General features: G+C 59.3%; 3 protein-coding genes and 1 long non-coding RNA gene across 11 annotated transcripts; 3 read left to right on the top strand and 1 right to left on the bottom strand.

Annotated features, from left to right (window-relative positions):
• The first annotated feature begins 227 nt into the window (after positions 1-227).
• Positions 228-7,554, top strand: PRSS56 (serine protease 56). Of its 6 annotated transcripts, XM_042878104.1 has the most exons (20): positions 228-373; positions 1,790-1,963; positions 2,281-2,442; positions 2,839-3,036; positions 3,709-3,756; positions 3,969-4,158; positions 4,237-4,345; positions 4,424-4,583; positions 4,692-4,834; positions 4,927-5,086; positions 5,161-5,349; positions 5,435-5,596; positions 5,714-5,768; positions 5,970-6,120; positions 6,244-6,394; positions 6,532-6,615; positions 6,769-6,881; positions 6,957-7,007; positions 7,196-7,284; positions 7,446-7,519. In XM_042878104.1, the coding sequence occupies exons 2-19, from the start codon at positions 1,843-1,845 to the stop codon at positions 7,238-7,240; spliced, it is 2,292 nt and encodes a 763-aa protein (XP_042734038.1). In that variant the 5' UTR covers positions 228-373; positions 1,790-1,842; the 3' UTR covers positions 7,241-7,284; positions 7,446-7,519. The 6 variants fall into 6 exon arrangements, 5 of the variants coding, with proteins under 5 accessions (XP_042734038.1, XP_042734039.1, XP_042734037.1 ...); XR_006180365.1 differs by lacking the exons at positions 6,244-6,394; positions 7,446-7,519 and having other exon boundaries at positions 7,196-7,224; XM_042878105.1 differs by lacking the exons at positions 5,970-6,120; positions 6,244-6,394 and having other exon boundaries at positions 7,446-7,554.
• A 254-nt stretch (positions 7,555-7,808) lies between these two features.
• On the top strand, positions 7,809-11,127 carry CHRND (cholinergic receptor nicotinic delta subunit). Its single transcript, XM_042878119.1, has 12 exons — positions 7,809-7,879; positions 8,286-8,431; positions 8,539-8,583; positions 8,747-8,856; positions 8,974-9,129; positions 9,232-9,347; positions 9,439-9,639; positions 9,889-10,000; positions 10,111-10,225; positions 10,360-10,561; positions 10,647-10,759; positions 10,845-11,127. Exons 1-12 carry the CDS (start codon positions 7,828-7,830, stop codon positions 11,025-11,027), a joined length of 1,551 nt encoding a protein of 516 aa, XP_042734053.1. The 5' UTR covers positions 7,809-7,827; the 3' UTR covers positions 11,028-11,127.
• A 593-nt stretch (positions 11,128-11,720) lies between these two features.
• CHRNG (cholinergic receptor nicotinic gamma subunit) lies at positions 11,721-16,017 on the top strand. Of its 3 annotated transcripts, none has more exons than XM_042878433.1 (12): positions 11,721-11,822; positions 12,085-12,176; positions 12,343-12,387; positions 12,537-12,646; positions 12,734-12,889; positions 13,220-13,317; positions 14,015-14,218; positions 14,494-14,608; positions 14,895-15,009; positions 15,242-15,446; positions 15,517-15,650; positions 15,730-16,017. In XM_042878433.1, the coding sequence occupies exons 1-12, from the start codon at positions 11,777-11,779 to the stop codon at positions 15,895-15,897; spliced, it is 1,488 nt and encodes a 495-aa protein (XP_042734367.1). In that variant the 5' UTR covers positions 11,721-11,776; the 3' UTR covers positions 15,898-16,017. The 3 variants fall into 3 exon arrangements, with proteins under 3 accessions (XP_042734367.1, XP_042734366.1, XP_042734368.1); XM_042878432.1 differs by having other exon boundaries at positions 12,085-12,224; XM_042878434.1 differs by having other exon boundaries at positions 11,734-11,822; positions 12,017-12,224.
• Positions 15,006-15,746, bottom strand: LOC122183942. Its single transcript, XR_006180428.1, has 3 exons — positions 15,712-15,746; positions 15,487-15,601; positions 15,006-15,027 (listed from the first exon to the last, which is right to left on the bottom strand). It is a non-coding gene; the product is annotated as an uncharacterized LOC122183942 (long non-coding RNA).
• Positions 16,018-18,122: the final 2,105 nt, after the last annotated feature.

Genomic DNA, 18,122 nt, shown 5'->3' with positions numbered 1-18,122 from the left:
GGCCGCGCCGCCCCGCCCGCCGCCCCTGCACCGACCCCCGCGCCCCGCCCGCCGCCCCGCCCTCTTCCTGGCCACGCCCCCCTTAATGACCACGCCCACCGATCTCCCATTAAACCACGCCCCTGTCCATCCCATCACTGGCCACGCCCCCCCTGTCGTGACCACGCCCCCATTCCGCGCCAGGCTTTTGCTGCTGGCTTTGCCCCAGTCCCGAAGGCGATCCTCTAGCCCCAAATACCCCACTTTAGACCCGCAGTCACCCCGCAGCTGCCCCCCTCCAGCCCCCGGACTCCACACCCTGGACTGACCCTTCGTCTCCCACCACCTTGCCAGCCCACAAAGGACCCCCCATCATCGCCACCCCCACATCCAGGTGGGCACCCCAGAGGATGTCCCGCGGTGTCCCCCCCCCCGGCCAGGGCATGTCGCCATGGTGGCGGCCGGGCTCGGCTGCTCACGCCAATTATCGGACAATTGGGGGCCTCGGGGGCAACGTCCCACCCGCTCTGGGGTCCCACTGCCACTGCCTGCGCCAATTAGGTTAATGGGGTTGGCACCGGCACCGAGGCTGGGGGGGGGGGGAGAGCGGGGGGGCACAGTGGTGCCGTGGGACCGGTGAGCAGCACCTCTGTGGGTACCAAATGCTGACCCCATTGCATGACCTCATATCACCCAGGGGCGAATGGGGACAATACGGACATGGCCGTGCAGGATGGGGGGTGGGGACGCTCCCAGTGGTGGGGTGACACTGTGTCCCCCCGGAGCGTGTCCTTTCGGTGTCCCCATGTCAGGCAGGCAGAGAGGGGGGCCGAGGTGGGAGCTTTCACGTGGGGCTGTCCCGGTGCCAGCGGTGCCCTCGCACGCCGCCAGTGCCGCTCCTTTGATGTGCCACTGAAGCGGCATTGTCAGCGCCCTGCTGGCACAATTAGGACCGGGGGTGGAGGGTGGGGGTGGGAGGGGAGTGCAACACGGCTGTGGGCACGGGGGCACCCCTGTCCTTAGAGGGGATGGGAATGAGTTGCGGGCACCCCTAAGTGGGCATGGGGACGTGGGCACCCCTTCTTCTAATGGGGATAGAGGCACAGGAACATGGACACCCCTTCCTCTAATGGGGACCGAGAGAGAGACGTGGGCAGAGATAGGGATGTTAGTATTGCCAGACCCCAGTGGGTTTGGGGACACAGGCACCCCAAGTGGGTGATGTGGCCATGGAACATGGGGAGGGTGGCAAAGGAGGCACCTCCAAAAGCGTGGAGCTGCAGGCACTGGGGGGAAGGGTCTGTCCGGCATCGTGGGCTGCGGGGACACAAAGCCACCCCCAGCTCCATGGGCCCCCCATCTCCTCATCTCGGTGCCCGCCAACCACCTTTGAAGCACCCGCCACCGCCGCCAATGCCGTCGCGTTCCCACCCCCCCGCGGAACCCCCCCCCCCCCTCCTCTTCCTCGCTCCCAGCTGCCCCTTCCCCGGGGCCCGGGGCCGAGTTCGGGGGGCACCGTTGGGGAGGAAGGAGGGTGGCGGGGCCGAGATTGGCGTGAAAATGATCAAGGGCCGCGGGCAGCGCCGGAGCGCAGCGCCCGTCTGATGCTGCCCGCCCAGAGGCCCCGTCGAACAAAGGCAGCATTGAGGCCCCGAGCTGCGTCCCCAAGCCCGGACCCCCCCTCTGGGCTGGCATCTTGGCGCGACATTAATGAACTCGCCTGTTTGTGCTCCCCTGGCCCCTCTCTCCTCCCACCACCCGGGGGGCACTGTATATATCCGCGCCTCCTCGCCCGCCTCGGGCACTTTAGGGCTCACACCCTAAAACCTTTGCCTGGCTGGGATCGAGCAAGGAGGGAAGAGGATGTGGGGTGCTATCCCCATGGTCCACCTGTCCTCCCCCGTGATGCTGCTGCTCCTACAGCTGGCTGGGGGTGCTCCCATGGGCCAGGGGCTGTACCCCATGCCAGCTAGCGTCCTGCAAGGTCAGTGCCAGCGGTGGGCATGGGGCATCATTTGGGCAGGGTTTTTACAGGGGAGCTGTAGGAGCTGGGATTATTCTTTTATTTTATTTTAGGGGGTGGCACAAAGAGGATGCTCAGCTCCCCATCACATCCATGCCACCTCCACCCACTCATGTGCCAACCCCATGGGGAGGTGACATCACCCCAAGCAATGCCAATGGGACTGCCAGAGCCTTTGCCCACTTAACGCCTATCATGGAGATACTGGGGCATGGGTGGTAGGCTGGGGGCTTTGGGGGGGGGAGGGCGTCACAGTGTTCTGAGTGAGCCCCCTGCAGCACTGTCGAGCCGGGGGACGCTGGTGTTGGAAGCGGCACTGAGGAGCGCGCTGCTGGCACTGGAGCAGGCACTGGCTGAGCAGCAGAAGCAACGGGGTGCCTGTGGGCTCTGTGCTCCCTGCCTCTTCCCTCCCTGTGCCAACATCACCCGAAGCTGCCCACGTGAGTCTCATCTCCCCGCAGCCCTACCCCATCCCTTATAGATCCTACCCAGACAATATCCCCCATAGCTGCCACCCCTATAGGCTTTACCAAAACAGTGCCCTTTCTGCTAGAGACCCTACTGAAACACTGCCCGGAGACCCTACCCAAGCAGATCCCCATCCTCTTGAGATCCTACCCAAACTGAAGCCCTACCCAAAACACTGCCAGACCCTTTCTTCCCACCCCAAATACTCCCCCAGAACATACCCTGAGATCCTACCCCACTCAGGAGACCCTACCAAAACACAACAGCCCCACCATGCCTCATCCCCACCCACCCTGGGATGACCCAGGCAGGGGGGGGCAGGGGGCAATGAGGACGTGGGGATGCCCACAACCTCACTGTCCCCACAGCCCCTGCCATGCCCCCTGCCGTGCCCCCCAGCTGCCAGGCCCTGCTGGATGCCCAGGATCTGCCCGAACTGCCCCAACGCCACTGGGCTCTGAGCCAGGCGTGTGCCTCCTACCTGCGCCTGTGCCCCCCCCAGGGCACTCAGCCTGCCTGCACCCTGCTCAGTGCCCAGCGCTGCCAGCACCGCCTCCAGGAGTGCTGTGAGTGGGCATCTCCTGGAAAGGGGAGACCCTACAATAACAAATGAGGCATCAGATTGCCTGGAGGGCATATGGGGCAGTGAGGGTGGGATGGGATGGGAGAGGGAGGCTGGGGGGGTGATGGGGTGAGAGGGGAGAGGGAGGTTGGAGGATGGAGTATTGTGTGGTGAAATGAGGGAAAGAAGAACTGGGAATGAAAGAGGAATGTGGAGTGAGATTTGTGGGCTGGAAGCATTAGGATGGGAAAATGGGAGTGGAGGCATTGAGGGGTGATTGGGAACATGAGTGGGATTAGGAGGAAAAGAGCTGGGGATGAAGGAGGGATCTGGGATCCAGATGAGATCTGTGGGATGGAGGTTTTGGGAGGGGTGTGGAAATGGGGATGGGGCATTGGAGATGATACAGGGGAGGAGGTGGGATGAGAAATGAGAGTTCAGAAGTGGGATGGAGCACTGGAAGGATCACAGAGGGATCGAAGTGGAACAGGGCAATATGGGGTGGAATGGAGAGATCGAGGGCACAGACACACTGAGGGGTGGAGGATCTGGAATGGAACAGGACACTGGGGGTACAGACTGGGGACACAGAGCCATTGGAGACAACAAGGACATTGTGCGACACTGAGGGCAGCGGACACATGGCCCCCACCCACCACACCAACTCATTCCACAGTGCTGGCGAAGGCAGCCCCAAATCCCAGCATAGCAGCAACGATGCCAGGTGAGCCGGGGACAGCAGCCCCCGCCACCCCCACAGCCCCCAGCCCCACGCTGTGCCGGGGGCAGAGGTTAGCGTCGGCAGCTGCCGGCCCGCGGGGTGCCCCCGGCCCACTGCCCGCTCGCCTCCGTGAGCACGATGAGGCGTGACAGCGCGTCCTACCCGCGCTGCCCCCTCCCTCCACGGCCACACTCCTCACAGCTTTATCCCCTCAGAGCGCTGCGGGAGCCGGACGGACCCCTCCACCAACAGCACAGCCCCACGAGGACGCATCATGGGCGGCAGCGCGGCCCGGCGCGGGGCTTGGCCATGGCTGGTGTCGGTGCGGCTGCACGGGGAGCTGGTGTGCGGTGGGGTGTTGGTGAGCCACACGTGGGCCCTCACTGCTGCCCACTGCTTCAACGGGTATGGTGTGGGGATGGGGGTGTGGGGCAGCGCTGCTGTCTCACCAGCCTAAATCGCTGCTCTCCATCCTTGTGCCAGGAACCAGAATGAGCTGGCATGGACGGTGGTGGTGGGTGACCACGAGCTGGGCAAGGCGGACCCTGGGGAGCGGGCAGTGCCTGTGCGACGCATCGTGCCTCACCCCAAGGTTGGTGGAGGTGGGCACTTCCAGATCATTCCTACGCTCCCCATAACTCCTCACTTACACTCCCTTCATCTCCCTCAGTTCAATCCCAAGTCGTTTCATGGGGACCTGGCGCTGCTGGAGCTGGCGGAGCCGCTGGCACCATCAGGCACCGTGAGCCCCGTGTGCCTGCCCAGCGGTACCACCGAGCCCAGCCCTGGCACCCCCTGTCACATTGCGGGGTGGGGGTCCCTGTATGAAGGTAGGTGCCAACCAGCACCCATGGGGTCTGCGCTCGGTGCTGAGCCACCAAGCCAAAGGTGGGCATTCCAAGCATGGGATACCCCGTAATGGGCACCTTGCCTGGCAGAGGGGCCGTCGGCTGAGGTGGTGATGGAGGCACAGGTGCCCCTGCTCAGCCAGGAGACGTGTCGGGCAGCTCTGGGCAGAGAGCTGCTCACCAGCGCCATGTTCTGTGCCGGATATCTGTCTGGGGGCATCGATTCCTGCCAGGTAATGCCAACCCACAACATGGCAGTGCCCTGGGCATGGGGTGAGCACACAGCCTGTCCTGCTTGGCCTGATGTGCAGCTGTCCCCCCCCAGGGTGACTCGGGTGGTCCACTGGTGTGTCAGGACCCCTCCTCGCACCGCTTTGTCCTGTATGGCATCACCTCGTGGGGTGATGGCTGTGGTGAGCGGGGTAAGCCAGGTGTCTACACTCGCGTGGCTGCCTTTGCCGACTGGCTCAGCCTGCAGATGGACCGTGAGTGCCAGTGTGGGTCACGGGGTAACATCCCAGGGGGCTCAGCATCTCACAGCAGCAATGTGCCCTCGCAGCTGTTCCTGGCAGCTGGGAGCCAAGCTGCTTTGACCTGCTGGCCCTGTCCCAGCTGCCCCCTGAGCAGCAGCCCCTCGAGCACACCCGTCTCTGCTCCTTCTATGCGGGGTCTTGCCGGGCTGCCCCAGGCCAAGCCAGCTGCACCAACCTTGCCAATGAGACGTGCCGTGCCCGGATGAGGCGATGCGGTGAGATGAAGTGATAGCACAGGGTTGGGGGACTGAGCTGGGTTGGCATGGGGCTGGGGACAGAGCTCTCTTGCTGAACCCACAGAGCTGCATTCCTATGCCCAGACCCTGGTGGGTCTCCTGCGCCGGGCTGGGGATTTCATCCGAAACCAGCTTGACTTCTCTTTCCTCACCCGCACCCTGCCCCAGCTCCTGGGCAAGATCTATGGTCATCTCTTCCCTGTCCGCATCCGTAGAGGTACCCCAGGTACCCACATGGGCTGTGCCTCCTTTTGGGGATGTGCCACCCCTGTGCTGATGGCTGGAAGACCAACACCCTGCTCTGGACCGCCTGACACCCTGTCCCTCCTGCTTGTCTCTGCAGACCCAGTAATGGTCGAGCACCCCACATCTGAGGGACCCCTGAGACCAACCCACAGGTAAAGGGGGATGTGTGGGCATCATGGGTTGTGGCAGAAGAGGGGACAGGTTTTGAGGAGGTCAGCACTGATATGGCTTCTTGCATTCAACAGCAGGGTCTTGCTCTTCCCAAGACCCACCAGGGGTGCATGTGAGGTGGCAGTGCCCAGGGGATGGGTGGCACCAGGCACCCACCTGAGCTCACCCTCCTGTGCTTGCAGGCAGCTGCCCACCTTCAGGGAGTTTTTTGGGTCTGTGGGGCCGCGGCTGCAGGACTGGGTGCAGGCTCTGAGGGCCACAGTGGGGGGCAGCACTCTGACACCCACCCCAGATGGGGAGCAGCTCCCTGAGGAGACATGGCTCTTCTTACAGGTACTTGCAGAGAAATGGGCTGAGTGGAGCACTGCCCCCATGATGGTGCCAGCAGGGACCATACCCCTGCAGCACCCCATGGGTGCCCCACTGTCTGCACTGTCCCCCTCCCCTTCCCTGTAGCAGGGTGAGGAGCTGGTGGAGGAGCTGGTGGGACAGGGCAGAGCCTTCCTCACTCAGCTCCGGGCAGAGATGGACCTTGACACACCGTTGGAGGCCATGCAGGCACTCAGAGAGCCAACTGGAGAGCCAGTTGGGAACCTTGTGCAGAACTGTGAGCCCTGGGGGGGAGGTTTGGTAGGGTACGGGGCTGGTTAGATATGGGATTGGTGGAGCGTGGGGATATCCAGCACTGAGCTCCATGCCCAGGCAGTGCCAACTGAGAGTATCACCAATTATGTTTTCATGCAGGGGCAGTGCACAGAGAGAAACGAGAGCTGGTGCCCACAATGCCAGGGCTGGAGGAAGAGGGGGAGGAGGCAGGCACAGGCAGAGGTAAGCACCCTGCAGCACCTGTGCTATGTGATGCTATGGGGATGGTGACAAATCCAACCCCAGCACTGCACCCCAGCCTGAGGCTGGCTGCAGCACGGTGCCCCTGCACAACCCCTGACACCCCCCTTCCATCTCTCTCCTATTTCCCCCCAGTTGCAGCTTGCCCTGGCCTCAATGCTTCTGCACTGCGGGTTGGCGTGGTACAGGAGCTCTATGCCTGGGTGCTGCAGGTGCCAGAGCCAGATCTGGCCATGACCTTCCAGGAGGTGCGAGCAGTGCTATTGGCAGCATTTCAATATCTCCCCAGCTGTGGGGCTAACAGCGTTTTCCTCCTCCTACAGATCCTGGTGGACCTGAGCTCCAAAAACACCAAGGGGTTGTACCGGGCGCAGGTGCGGGCCACGGTGGGCGGCCGGCCCACGGCTTTTGCTGGGCTGGTGGGGCTGGAGAGTGACTCGCTGGCACGCAGCATGCCTGGCCTCGTGGCCTTGGCACTTGAGGCTCTGAAAACCTAGGGGTGCTGGCAGGGGATGAGGAATGACTCCTGTTCCCCATGCACACCTCTTATTTATTTGTACAGAGAAAGGTTTATTTTTCAATAAAGAAAGGCTCTATTTTCTGGTAGCTGGTGAGGATGAAACAAGTGACATGCTGAGCGGTGCCAGTGAGGTGGGCATCAGCAGGATGTGACACCCGTGTTACCCCCCCATCACTTCCCACCCCCAAGAAACATCCCCCATCCTCAGGTCCTTCCCCTGGCACTGGGGGGGGGGGGGGGGGGGGGGGGGGGAAGGTTGTGTACTCACCACTCACAGCACTCTTCACCCCAGAGAACAGCACCCTGTGCCACCCCAGTGAGGACCCTCACCAAAACTCACACCAGTGTCAGACCACATGTGCCATAGGCACTGATTAGGTGCCAGCACCTCCACGTCTCCCAGCAGCATCTGCTGAGCAGTGAAGGGACTGCTCCTCCAAGCACTCAGGTGACAAGATGGCACTGAGGGGTGGTGAGCCCAGCTGTTCCTGCCTGTCTCCCTTCTCTGGGCGTGGGGGTGCCGGAAGCAGGGGGGCCAGAGTGGGTATCCGGAGCCGGCAGCCTTCCCCCCAGCACCTGGCACCATCCATCTCTGCGGCCGGACATCCGCTCAGGCAGGCCAAGCAGGGAGGTGGCGAGAAGCTGGCACGGCACGAAGGCACCGCAGGCACCGCATGGGGGACATGGCAGTGCTGCTGGCCTTGTTTGGGGCACTGGTGCTGTCGGGTGAGCGGAGCCGTGGGGTTTGGGTACAAGGATGCTGGGGGTTCCTGGGTCACTGCAGTGAGGTTGGGGCTGGGGTGGTGGTGTCTGTGTCCCAGATGAGCACACATGTATCCTTATGTGTCCTAGTCTATGTCCATGTGTGCACCTACCCCCATGCCCAATGCCATGGCTTCTGCACTGGCATCTTGTACTAGTTTGTCCCTACATGGCTCTATATCCATGTGTTTGTATATCCCTGTGTTTGTGTCCGTGCATGCGTATGTGTACTCATAAGTGTGCCATTCCTGTGCACATGCACCACATCTGGGTGCCCATCTCCCTGTCCCTGCATGGCATTGACACGCTGTGCACCCATACCCTCTGTCTGCCTCTGCCCAACCCCTCTGCCTGACCTCGAGCCCCCCAGGTGGGCTCTGCGTTAACCAGGAGGAGCGGCTCATCCATTACCTCTTTGAGGAGAGAGGCTACAACAAGGAGGTGCGCCCCGTTGCCTCTGCCGACGAGGTTGTGGATGTCTACCTGGCCCTCACCCTCTCCAACCTCATCTCACTGGTGAGCCCCAGTGGGCAGTTGTACTCCAAGGGCTGCCTTGGGTTGAAGGTCTTGGTTTGGTCAGGGGGTATGGCCACGGCATCTCAGTGTCCCCCATGTTATTGCAGAAAGAGGTGGACGAGACACTCACCACCAACGTATGGGTCGAACAAGTGAGTAGGGACAGGAGGGGTTGAGGGGACTGGGGCCATCACTGACAAAGTCCTGCCCAGACCCCTCTTTCCTCTCAGTACCATCATCCCCATGCCAAACCCATGGGCAAGGGGTGCCATTGGCGTGGTCATGGTGAGGTGACCCAAGCGTGTCTCCTACCAGAGCTGGACTGATTACCGTCTGCAGTGGAACACATCTGAATTCGGGGGTGTCGACGTGCTCCGCCTGCTGCCAGAGATGCTGTGGCTCCCTGAGATAGTCCTGGAGAACAAGTGAGCAGAGCTTGGTTCACCTCCCCAATTTCCCTGGGCAAGCACCTTCAGCCAGAGCTGTGCTCAGTGCCCAGGGCTCTCCCTTGCCTTGCCATCACCTCAGTTTCTCTCATGCAGCAATGACGGGCTCTTCGAAGTCGCCTACTACTGCAACGTGCTGGTCTACAACACTGGCTATGTCTACTGGCTGCCCCCCGCCATCTTCCGCAGCGCCTGCCCCATCAACGTCAACTTCTTCCCCTTTGATTGGCAGAACTGCACCCTCAAATTCAGGTGTGGGGTCTGGCACGTTCCCAGTCGTTGTGCCAGAAGATGGGAAGAGAGGACAAAGTGGTCGGCACAGACCCTCACCGCCTGTATCCTACCACATTTCAGCTCACTGGCATACAATGCGCAGGAGATCAGCATGCACCTGAAGGAAGAGAGTGACCCAGAGACCGAAAAGTATTACCGGGTGGAGTGGATCATCATCGACCCTGAAGGCTTCACGGGTAGCGCTGGTGCTCCTTGCTGAGTCCTGGGTCAGTGGGACATCCTGTACGGGGCTCAGGATCCCCCATGCTGTCCCGTGTGTCCCAACAGAAAATGGCGAATGGGAAATCATCCACCGCCCGGCCCGCAAGAACATCCACCCCAGCTACCCCACTGAGAGCAGCGAGCACCAGGACATCACCTTCTACCTCATCATCAAGCGCAAGCCACTCTTCTACGTCATCAACATCGTCACACCCTGTGTCCTCATTGCCTTCATGGCCATCCTTGTCTTCTACCTGCCTGCTGACAGTGAGTGGCACCTACACTGGGCATGGGGACACCCAAGTCCCATACCTATCCTGGAACATGTGGATACCCCAATGTCCAACACAGCACTATGACAACTCTGTGCAGGACACCATCCAACCACCCCTGAGCAGGGCATGGGATAACCCAAATGGGACCCTAGGCTACCCCTAGAGCATAAAGCCCTATATGGAGCAATGTAGGGTGGGACACTGGGAAGGGGGACATGGGACGGCTCCCTCTGCTCTCCAGGTGGTGAGAAGATGACTCTGGTGATCTCGGTGCTCCTGGCCCAGTCTGTCTTCCTTCTGCTGGTCTCCCAGCGCCTGCCTGCCACCTCCCATGCCATCCCCCTCATTGGCAAGTGAGTTTTGGGGCACATCTCACAGTCCCAGGGTGGCAGAGAATGGCTCTGCATCTCCCCAGACCCCTGCAACTATACCAGCCCCAGATCTGTGTTCTCCACCCCCACAGGTACCTTCTGTTCATCATGCTGTTGGTGACGGCCGTGGTGGTGATCTGCGTCGTGGTCCTCAACTTCCATTTCCGCACCCCCAGCACTCACATCATGTCCGATTGGGTCAAAGAGGTGAAGGGGTGATGGGCAAGGGAGGGCAGCCACTGTGCGTCATGGCACCGGGGTGTCCGATCTGTACTACTGCAGGCAGCTGTATGCTTAGTTGAGGACAGAAAGTGGGGACACGGTGGCATGTCCTATGCCAGGTGTTCCTGGAGATCCTGCCCCGCTTGCTGCACATGTCACACCCAGCTGAGAGCCCAGCAGGTGCCCCGTGCATCCGACGCTGCAGCTCGGCCGGGTACATTGCCAAGGCAGAGGAGTACTACAGCGTCAAGTCCCGCAGCGAGCTGATGTTTGAGAAGCAGTCAGAGAGGCATGGGCTGTCTAGCCGTGTCACCCCTGCCCGTGAGCCTCAGCCCCCCTGTGGGAATGTGGGGATATGGGGTGGGTGGCTGCTGTCCTTGGGAGCTCAGGGTCATCCCATCCCCAGGCTTTGCATCAGCAGCCACAAGCGAGGAGCAGCTCTATGATCACCTGAAACCTACCCTGGATGAGGCCAATTTCATTGTCAAGCATATGCGGGAGAAAAACAGCTACAATGAGGTGGGGACCATGGGCACAGTGGGGAATGATGGGGCAGAGTGGGATCCCTAGGCTCCCCATGCTCTGCTCCTGGCTCCTTCCCCAGGAGAAGGACAACTGGAACCGCGTGGCACGCACCCTGGACCGCCTCTGCCTGTTCCTCATCACCCCCATGCTAGTGGTGGGCACTCTCTGGATCTTCCTCATGGGCATCTACAACCACCCACCACCACTGCCCTTCTCTGGAGACCCCTTCGACTACCGGGAGGAGAACAAGCGCTACATATAGGGCAGCCCTGAGAGTGGGGGTAGGGTCCTTTCTGGCAGCCCCTCCACTCCTTCCTGCCTACCTGTTGCGGCTAGGAGAAATAAAGCTGGGTGCTTCACAATGTGGGGTGCAGAACTGGTGGTTAAATGGGACCCACAACCCCCATTCAGACCCACAAGTGTCCCATCGCTCAGTGCCCCACTGGCTCCCAGAGGGTGCCTCCTTCCCTGCACAGCTCCGGTTTCAAGGGACACAGCTGATGTCCCCATGCCGGTGGGGGCCCAGGACAGCTGTCACATCCTCTCCTCTAAGACAGGAATGCACTGACATGGGGCTGAATGGGACTCATAGCCTTGGGATAGGCATTGCTCCCCAGACCGAGCTGGGGACTTCCCCACCCTGGGGACCACTAGTGGCCACTAAGGGGGACACAAAGCACTGGCTGGGGGGGGTTGCAAGAGTGCACACATAGCTGCAGATTTCTGCTATGAAGCTATACACATCACTGCAGGGGATATGGGGAAACTGAGGCATGGAGCTCCTTTGGTCCCCAACCCCAAATCCAGCCCTTCTTCCTAGCACGCTGCTATCACCCCACCAGCACAGAAGGGGAGACGTGGGTTGTCACTCACCCCTCCCTTATCCCTCATTGCTGCTGAGAACAGCTGATGGGATCAGGGACAGCTGTCCCATCCCAGTGGGCGCCAGGCCCAGAACGCTGGTGCGCAGGCGACTGAGCAGAGCCCCAGCCCTGCGCCTGCAGCTCCAACATGCGCTGCTCCGATCTCCTCCTCCTCGTCCTCTGTGCCCTGCCAGGTAAGGTGTGCCCACCCCAGGGAGAGGGGCAGCTCCGGGGAGAGGGGAGGCTGAAGAGTCCCTGGTGTCCCCTTCCACCACCTTTTCCCTGGGGTTTTGTCACCCGTGGGTGCACAGCATTGTGTGCTGTCCCCATGCCCTGCTTGCACACCACCGAGGCTTTACATTCACCCCCTCCTCATGCACGCCCCCAGCCATATCAGTACTGCCCCAAGGGCAGCACTAAGCTTCCCGTCCCCTCCCGGGGTGCCTCCACCCTAAGGCATAAGCTGCAGGAATCAGGAGGAGAAGTTGCTCCAGGACCTGATGACCAACTACAATCGCCACCTGCGCCCAGCGCTGCGTGGGGACCAGGTCATTGACGTCACCCTCAAACTCACCCTCACCAACCTCATCTCCCTGGTGAGACTCCCTCAGCACTATGGATTTGGGGTGCTGGGGTGATGCTGCTGGAGCTGGGTGGCGCTGGTGGGATGGGATGGTGGAGCTAAAGGTGCCTCCCTCCTTCCTTCCCTGTCAGAATGAGCGGGAGGAGACCCTCACCACCAATGTCTGGATCGAGATGGTGAGATCTCAGGCAGGACACCCCCTGATCACCCCTGATGGCAATTTGTGGTGGGCTGGCACCATAACCTACACTCCTTGTTGTGGATGCTCCTTTTGGGGCAGCCCCAGGGAGCATCATGACTCCCACGCTTTGCTCCCCTTCTCCAGCAATGGTCTGACTATCGCCTGCGGTGGGACCCTGATAAATATGATGACATCCAGCAGCTGCGGGTGCCCTCCACCATGGTTTGGCTGCCCGACATTGTCTTGGAGAACAAGTGAGGCCATGCTAGGGTACAGCAGGGACACTTTCCCACCAGTGGTTGGCCTCACTTTGGAGTTGAACCTGCTCTTTTCCCCCCCAGCATCGATGGGACATTCGAGATCACACTCTACACCAACGTGCTGGTGTACCCTGATGGCAGCATCTACTGGCTGCCCCCCGCCATCTACCGCAGCTCCTGCTCCATCCACGTCACTTACTTCCCCTTTGACTGGCAGAACTGCACCATGGTCTTCCAGTGAGCACAGCTTGTGGTGTTGGGGGTGGTCCCATAGGGACAGATGTGAGATGTCCCAATTTGCTCCACAGTGGGCATCTTTCAATGAGTCCTAGAATGGGTGAGTGCCATTGACCTGGCACCTGGCTAACCATGGGTGACAAGAGACATGTTTGCCCAGTTAAACTCCCATACAACAGGGACAAGAGTGACCGGCATGACACAGTGTCACTTTCATAGAACAGCTTAGAGGGGAATGGATCTCAAAGACTGTTGAGTTCTAACACCTCTGCCGCGGGCAACCTCCAACTGCTACTTTCTCACTGGTGCCATCCCTCTGCCCCTCCCCAGGTCCCAGACCTACAGCGCGAATGAAATCAACCTGCTGCTGACAGTGGAGGAAGGCCAGACTATAGAGTGGATCTTCATTGACCCTGAAGCCTTCACAGGTAACCCCATGATCTCCCCATGGCATCCCAAGGACAAACATTCCAAGGACAGGCATCCCACTCTATGATGCCCCACAGCTTGCACCAATGCCAGTAGCTGCTGAAATCAGGCAGAGTCAGAGGGCGGGGGCTGTTAGCAGCCCTTGCCATTACACGGGCACTTAAGTTATTAGTGGAAGAGGGAGCAGGGGGGGAGAGATTTGTTTTACCAGCCCCCCTGGCTCGCAGCACTCACCACTTGGCAGTCCCTCCCGGAGAGCTGCTCCTGGCAGTTTGATTGATGCTGGGAACGTATCTGTCACGGCCAAACGATGACGTTTTCCATCACATTTTAATTGCATATTGAAGGAACAAAATGCTTTTTGGGCAGCGAGATTTATTTTTTCATTACCGGCCCAAGCTGCGATCTTGATTGGGAAAAATCTATCGCTCCTGCAGACAGCGGGGGAAAACAACGTGCCTTAATAAAGCGTCACGCTCGGCTTCCCCACGGCTGCCTGGTGGCAGGGAGATGGGGGACTCCCAGCCCTGCACATAACTCATCCCCAAAGGGCTGCAGGTATCCCCTCCTACAAGCTCCCAGGGGAATTTTGGAGCACCCTTGGGTGCTCAGCTCTCTATGGTGGCTATGGCCCTTTCCTCCCACCTGGTGCCACTTCAACGTGGGGACTCAAATGATGGCATTGCTGCATGGCAGAGAATGGAGAATGGGCCATCAAGCACCGCCCTGCACGGAAGATCATCAACTCGGGGCGCTTCACCCCAGATGACATCCAGTACCAGCAGGTGATCTTTTACCTCATCATCCAACGCAAGCCACTCTTCTACATCATCAACATCATTGTGCCCTGCGTCCTCATCTCTTCTATGGCTGTGCTGGTCTACTTTCTGCCTGCCAAAGGTACTCTAGCTGGTGGGCACAGAGTGCAGTAATAGGAATGTGGGTTAGTGGGCATGGTGGTGATGGGTCAACAGCTGAATTCAATGGTCTTTGTGGTCTTTTCCAGCCTTAATGATTCTATTATACTTGGGATTTGAGGTGGATTTCTGGGCACCTTAGAGTTAAGCTCTCTTGTAGAACTTGGTTGGGTCAGTGCTGGGGCATGGCAGCCCTTTGGCAAAGCAGTGTTATGCCTGCACCATTGTCCCCCGTCAACCTTACCCTTTGCTTTTCAGCGGGGGGGCAGAAGTGCACCGTCTCCATCAACGTCCTTCTGGCCCAGACTGTCTTTCTCTTCCTCATTGCCCAGAAGGTGCCCGAGACCTCCCAGGCAGTGCCACTCATCGGGAAGTAAGTGATGCAAGGGGATGGGGAGCACCACGCAAGCAGGTCTGCAGGTGCCACGGGCAGGTGGAAACCACCTCCAGTCTGCCCATACTCTAGGAAGACAGGGGAGAGGGAACCAGGGCTCACAGACAGCCACATCCCATCCCTCCATGTGCAGGGCTGGCATAGGGCTATCACATGCCCATGTCCCCCTGCTAATCTCCAGTTTCTTTTGGTGTCAAAATGGACTTATCACAGCTTGTAATCCAGTGGTTGCACTGCCTGCTGAGGCCCCATGTTCCCTCCCCAGGTACCTGACCTTCCTCATGGTAGTGACAGTGGTGATTGTGGTGAATGCTGTCATCGTCCTCAACGTCTCGCTGAGAACACCCAACACTCACTCCATGTCGCAGAGGGTGCGCCAGGTAACTGTCTCCATTCTCCTGCCCCGTGGGAAATGGGGTCAGTATCTCTGGTCCCCCCTGCAGACTGGGGACCCCTACACATCCCCAGGGGACCATACAGAACCACCAAGCTACTGAACACTGGGGAGCAGTAGTTGCCCACGGGCACGAGTGTACCCTAATGGGATGCTCCCCAGCGGGGGGAACATAATCACACCTGGGCAATTTGGGTGGGTCATGTCCATGTTCCCAGCTGTGGCTGCACCTCCTGCCCCGCTACCTGGGCATGCACATGCCAGAGGAGGCCCCAGGGCCGCCGCCAGCCACCCGGCGACGCAGTTCCCTGGGGCTGATGGTGAAAGCTGATGAGTACATGCTATGGAAAGCCCGGACTGAGCTTCTCTTTGAGAAGCAGAAGGAGAGAGATGGACTGATGAAAACCGTGCTGGAGAAGATTGGTGAGTGAGTAGCATCTGGGCAGGGATGTGAGGCACTTACCAATGCACTGAGTGATGCTGGGTCATGCAGGACGTGGCCTGGAGAACAACTGTGCGCAGGACTTCTGCCAGAGCCTGGAGGAGGCGAGCCCTGAGATCCGGGCGTGCGTTGAGGCCTGCAACCACATTGCCAATGCCACGCGAGAGCAGAATGACTTCAGCAGCGTGAGTTGGGGGCACGTGGCACAGAAGGGCTGGGGGCGGTGGGATGGGCCCTCATCATCACCTTGGTATGAGCCAACAGGAGAACGAGGAATGGATCCTGGTGGGGAGAGTGATCGACCGCGTCTGCTTCTTCATCATGGCTTCGCTCTTTGTGTGCGGCACCATTGGCATTTTCCTCATGGCTCACTTCAACAAGGCGCCTGCCCTGCCCTTCCCTGGGGACCCCAAGACGTACCTGCCCCCCTGACAGGTCCAAATGGCAGGATCCGGGGGTCCCCAGACCTATCTCCCAATGCCAAGAGTGGTGACTGGAGCATGGGGTGGCTGTGGTAGTGCTGAAAGCAGAAGTAAAGCCCGTGGTGGTCTCATGAGCTCCTGACCATCTTTGTACCCATTGGTGCGGTTACTCTCTTTGGACAGCCCTGGCATGACCCTGAGGGTCGCACTTAACTGGGGACAGGGACGGTGCTACAGACCTTTAAGCCACACAGCACTCCATGGAGGCACTGAGGGGTGGGACAAGGGGGAACCAGAGCAGAGTTGGGCATCTGACGGGCCATGCACTGCAAGATCTGCCAGCAGTGAGATTCACATTGCCCCCTGCAAATCCACAGCCTCAACGCTGTGGGCAAATGCAGGCCCTCGTATCCTCACAGCGGCAATAGGGCAGCAATGGGGCCGCAGGTGAGAACAGGCAATTCCTCCTTCCACTTCTATGCCAGCCACAGCAATTCAGCTGCCGTTGCTCCCTGGCAAGCTCCAGCAAGTGGCTTTGAGTGAAAAGAACAGAGCACCCAAATATTCTTTGGGGATGGTGCTATTACAAGCACCACTTCAGTGCCTCATCTCATGTACTGAGCACAGTCCTTTCCCCCTGCCCCCACAGTGTCACGTCCCCTCTCCCCCCCGCTCCTCCCTGACCCCTGGGACCTGCAGCTTTGTCCCTGCTGGCAGGGGGGGTGCGGGAGCCAGCTTGGGAACGCTGGCAGGCAGTACGTGTCACTAGCAGAGAGGCACAGCAACGTGGCCTCATTTTGCCCCTGTGCCCCCATAGCCATGCACATTGATGTCCTATCACCAGGCCCAGGGTGGCTGGAAGGATGGGAGTGCCCTGGCCAAATGCCGCCAGCCCTACGAGGGACAGGAGCTGATCTCAGCTGCCTAAGCCATAGCACTAGACACATCCCAGCCCCTGGGCTTTCTCTCCCTAAGGAGGTGCAGCATTGATGAGCTCTGGTGCAGGAACACTTTGCAGGTCACCCTGCCCAGAGCTTGCACAGCATGTGCTGCAAAAGGGAAAAATCTCCTCCAGCCCAGCACCAACCCCAGGTGCATGTGCCCCATCAAGAAGCACTAATAAGGGCAACATCTCCCCCTGCCTACCACTACTCACCTGCTCCACCTCCAAAATCGGGGACTCTTTTCACCTCTTTCTGAGTCAGGAAGCAGTTTTCCTCCGTGGTTCCAGATTGGAAACACCCCATAAGCTCCCACCATTATTCTCTGAACCCCCAACTCAGCCATCAGCCCCCATGTGACTACCTGTACCCAGACAGCCAAAGTTCACAGCCTGGCACAGCCCAGCATCCCCTGCCCAGGGAAAGCAAAGACCTGGCAATGACTCCACGGCTTGAAGGAGTTCCAGGCACTGGTGGTTTACTCAAAGGCTGCTGCACAGAGATCTGGGCAAGCTTAAGGGTGGACAAAGCCTTGTTGATGAGAGCAGGGAAGGTCATGACTCAGCACAGATCTGGGGCTCCTACACAGGCTTGCTTCCTGAATGAACATGTGAAACCTTTGCTCGAGCACGACAGGTTCCTTCCCCTCCCAAACAAATTATGACCATCTTTTCACCACTCATACTAGCAGGACTCAGCTCACTCCTCAACTAACAGGAACCAGTGCCTGGGTTCCTCCAAACCTCCACCACAGTGACAGCAGGAAGGAAAGAACAGCCCCATGGAAGGGCTCTTCTGCATTTTCCTTGCAATGATTATTTAAGGGCGAGCACAGCAGGACTGCAGCGTTTTCAGATTTAATAGCAAGCCTGCACTCATCAGCCCAGCTTAGACACAGGGTATCAGAGGCAAGAAGTGGGCGAGTACATGAAATAGCAGAGGTGGACGCGACGCACAGCTGGGCAAAACAACAGGACTAAAGCTCTAAGTGATGTCATCTGCAAGGAGCTAAATGCACTGTGGATGAAAGGAGCCTGCAGCTAGTATTTCAGCCTTGCCTTGCAAGGCTATTTTTGCTTAGATTGCTAAAATGTAATTACAACTAAATCCCCCTAACAAATACCAGAGAGCAGCAGGGGAGAGCTGTATTTAAAAGGAATTTTAAGTAGCAGCTGTAGTAGTACCTGATCACAGTGGGGAAAACAAACTGCGCCTGTGAAAGATCGTTTGGTTGAAAGCTGGTGGAAAACGAGTGGCAAGAACAGAAACAGGGCTGTGGGGTCTTAAGAAACAC

Source organism: Lagopus leucura, unplaced genomic scaffold (assembly GCF_019238085.1).
Source record: "Lagopus leucura isolate 7727_CA_CO unplaced genomic scaffold, USGS_WTPT01 Super-Scaffold_100021, whole genome shotgun sequence".
Lineage (NCBI taxonomy): Eukaryota > Metazoa > Chordata > Aves > Galliformes > Phasianidae > Lagopus > Lagopus leucura.
This window is presented reverse-complemented; position numbering and strand designations above follow the sequence as displayed.

Excerpts from the sequence above, each read along its gene's own strand:
- PRSS56 (XM_042878102.1), top strand. The coding sequence starts at position 1,843 with ATGTGGGGTGCTATCCCCATGGTCCACCTGTCCTCCCCCGTGATGCTG. Across the intron at positions 3,037-3,708 it reads GCACCGCCTCCAGGAGTGCT|TGCTGGCGAAGGCAGCCCCA; the intron begins GTGAGTGGGCAT and ends CTCATTCCACAG. Across the intron at positions 4,835-4,926 it reads GGGGCATCGATTCCTGCCAG|GGTGACTCGGGTGGTCCACT; the intron begins GTAATGCCAACC and ends GTCCCCCCCCAG.
- CHRND (XM_042878119.1), top strand. The coding sequence starts at position 7,828 with ATGGGGGACATGGCAGTGCTGCTGGCCTTGTTTGGGGCACTGGTGCTG. Across the intron at positions 10,562-10,646 it reads TAGCCGTGTCACCCCTGCCC|GCTTTGCATCAGCAGCCACA; the intron begins GTGAGCCTCAGC and ends TCCCATCCCCAG. Across the intron at positions 10,760-10,844 it reads AGAAAAACAGCTACAATGAG|GAGAAGGACAACTGGAACCG; the intron begins GTGGGGACCATG and ends CTCCTTCCCCAG.
- CHRNG (XM_042878432.1), top strand. The coding sequence starts at position 11,777 with ATGCGCTGCTCCGATCTCCTCCTCCTCGTCCTCTGTGCCCTGCCAG. Across the intron at positions 12,388-12,536 it reads CCAATGTCTGGATCGAGATG|CAATGGTCTGACTATCGCCT; the intron begins GTGAGATCTCAG and ends CCCCTTCTCCAG. Across the intron at positions 15,010-15,241 it reads TGTCGCAGAGGGTGCGCCAG|CTGTGGCTGCACCTCCTGCC; the intron begins GTAACTGTCTCC and ends CCATGTTCCCAG.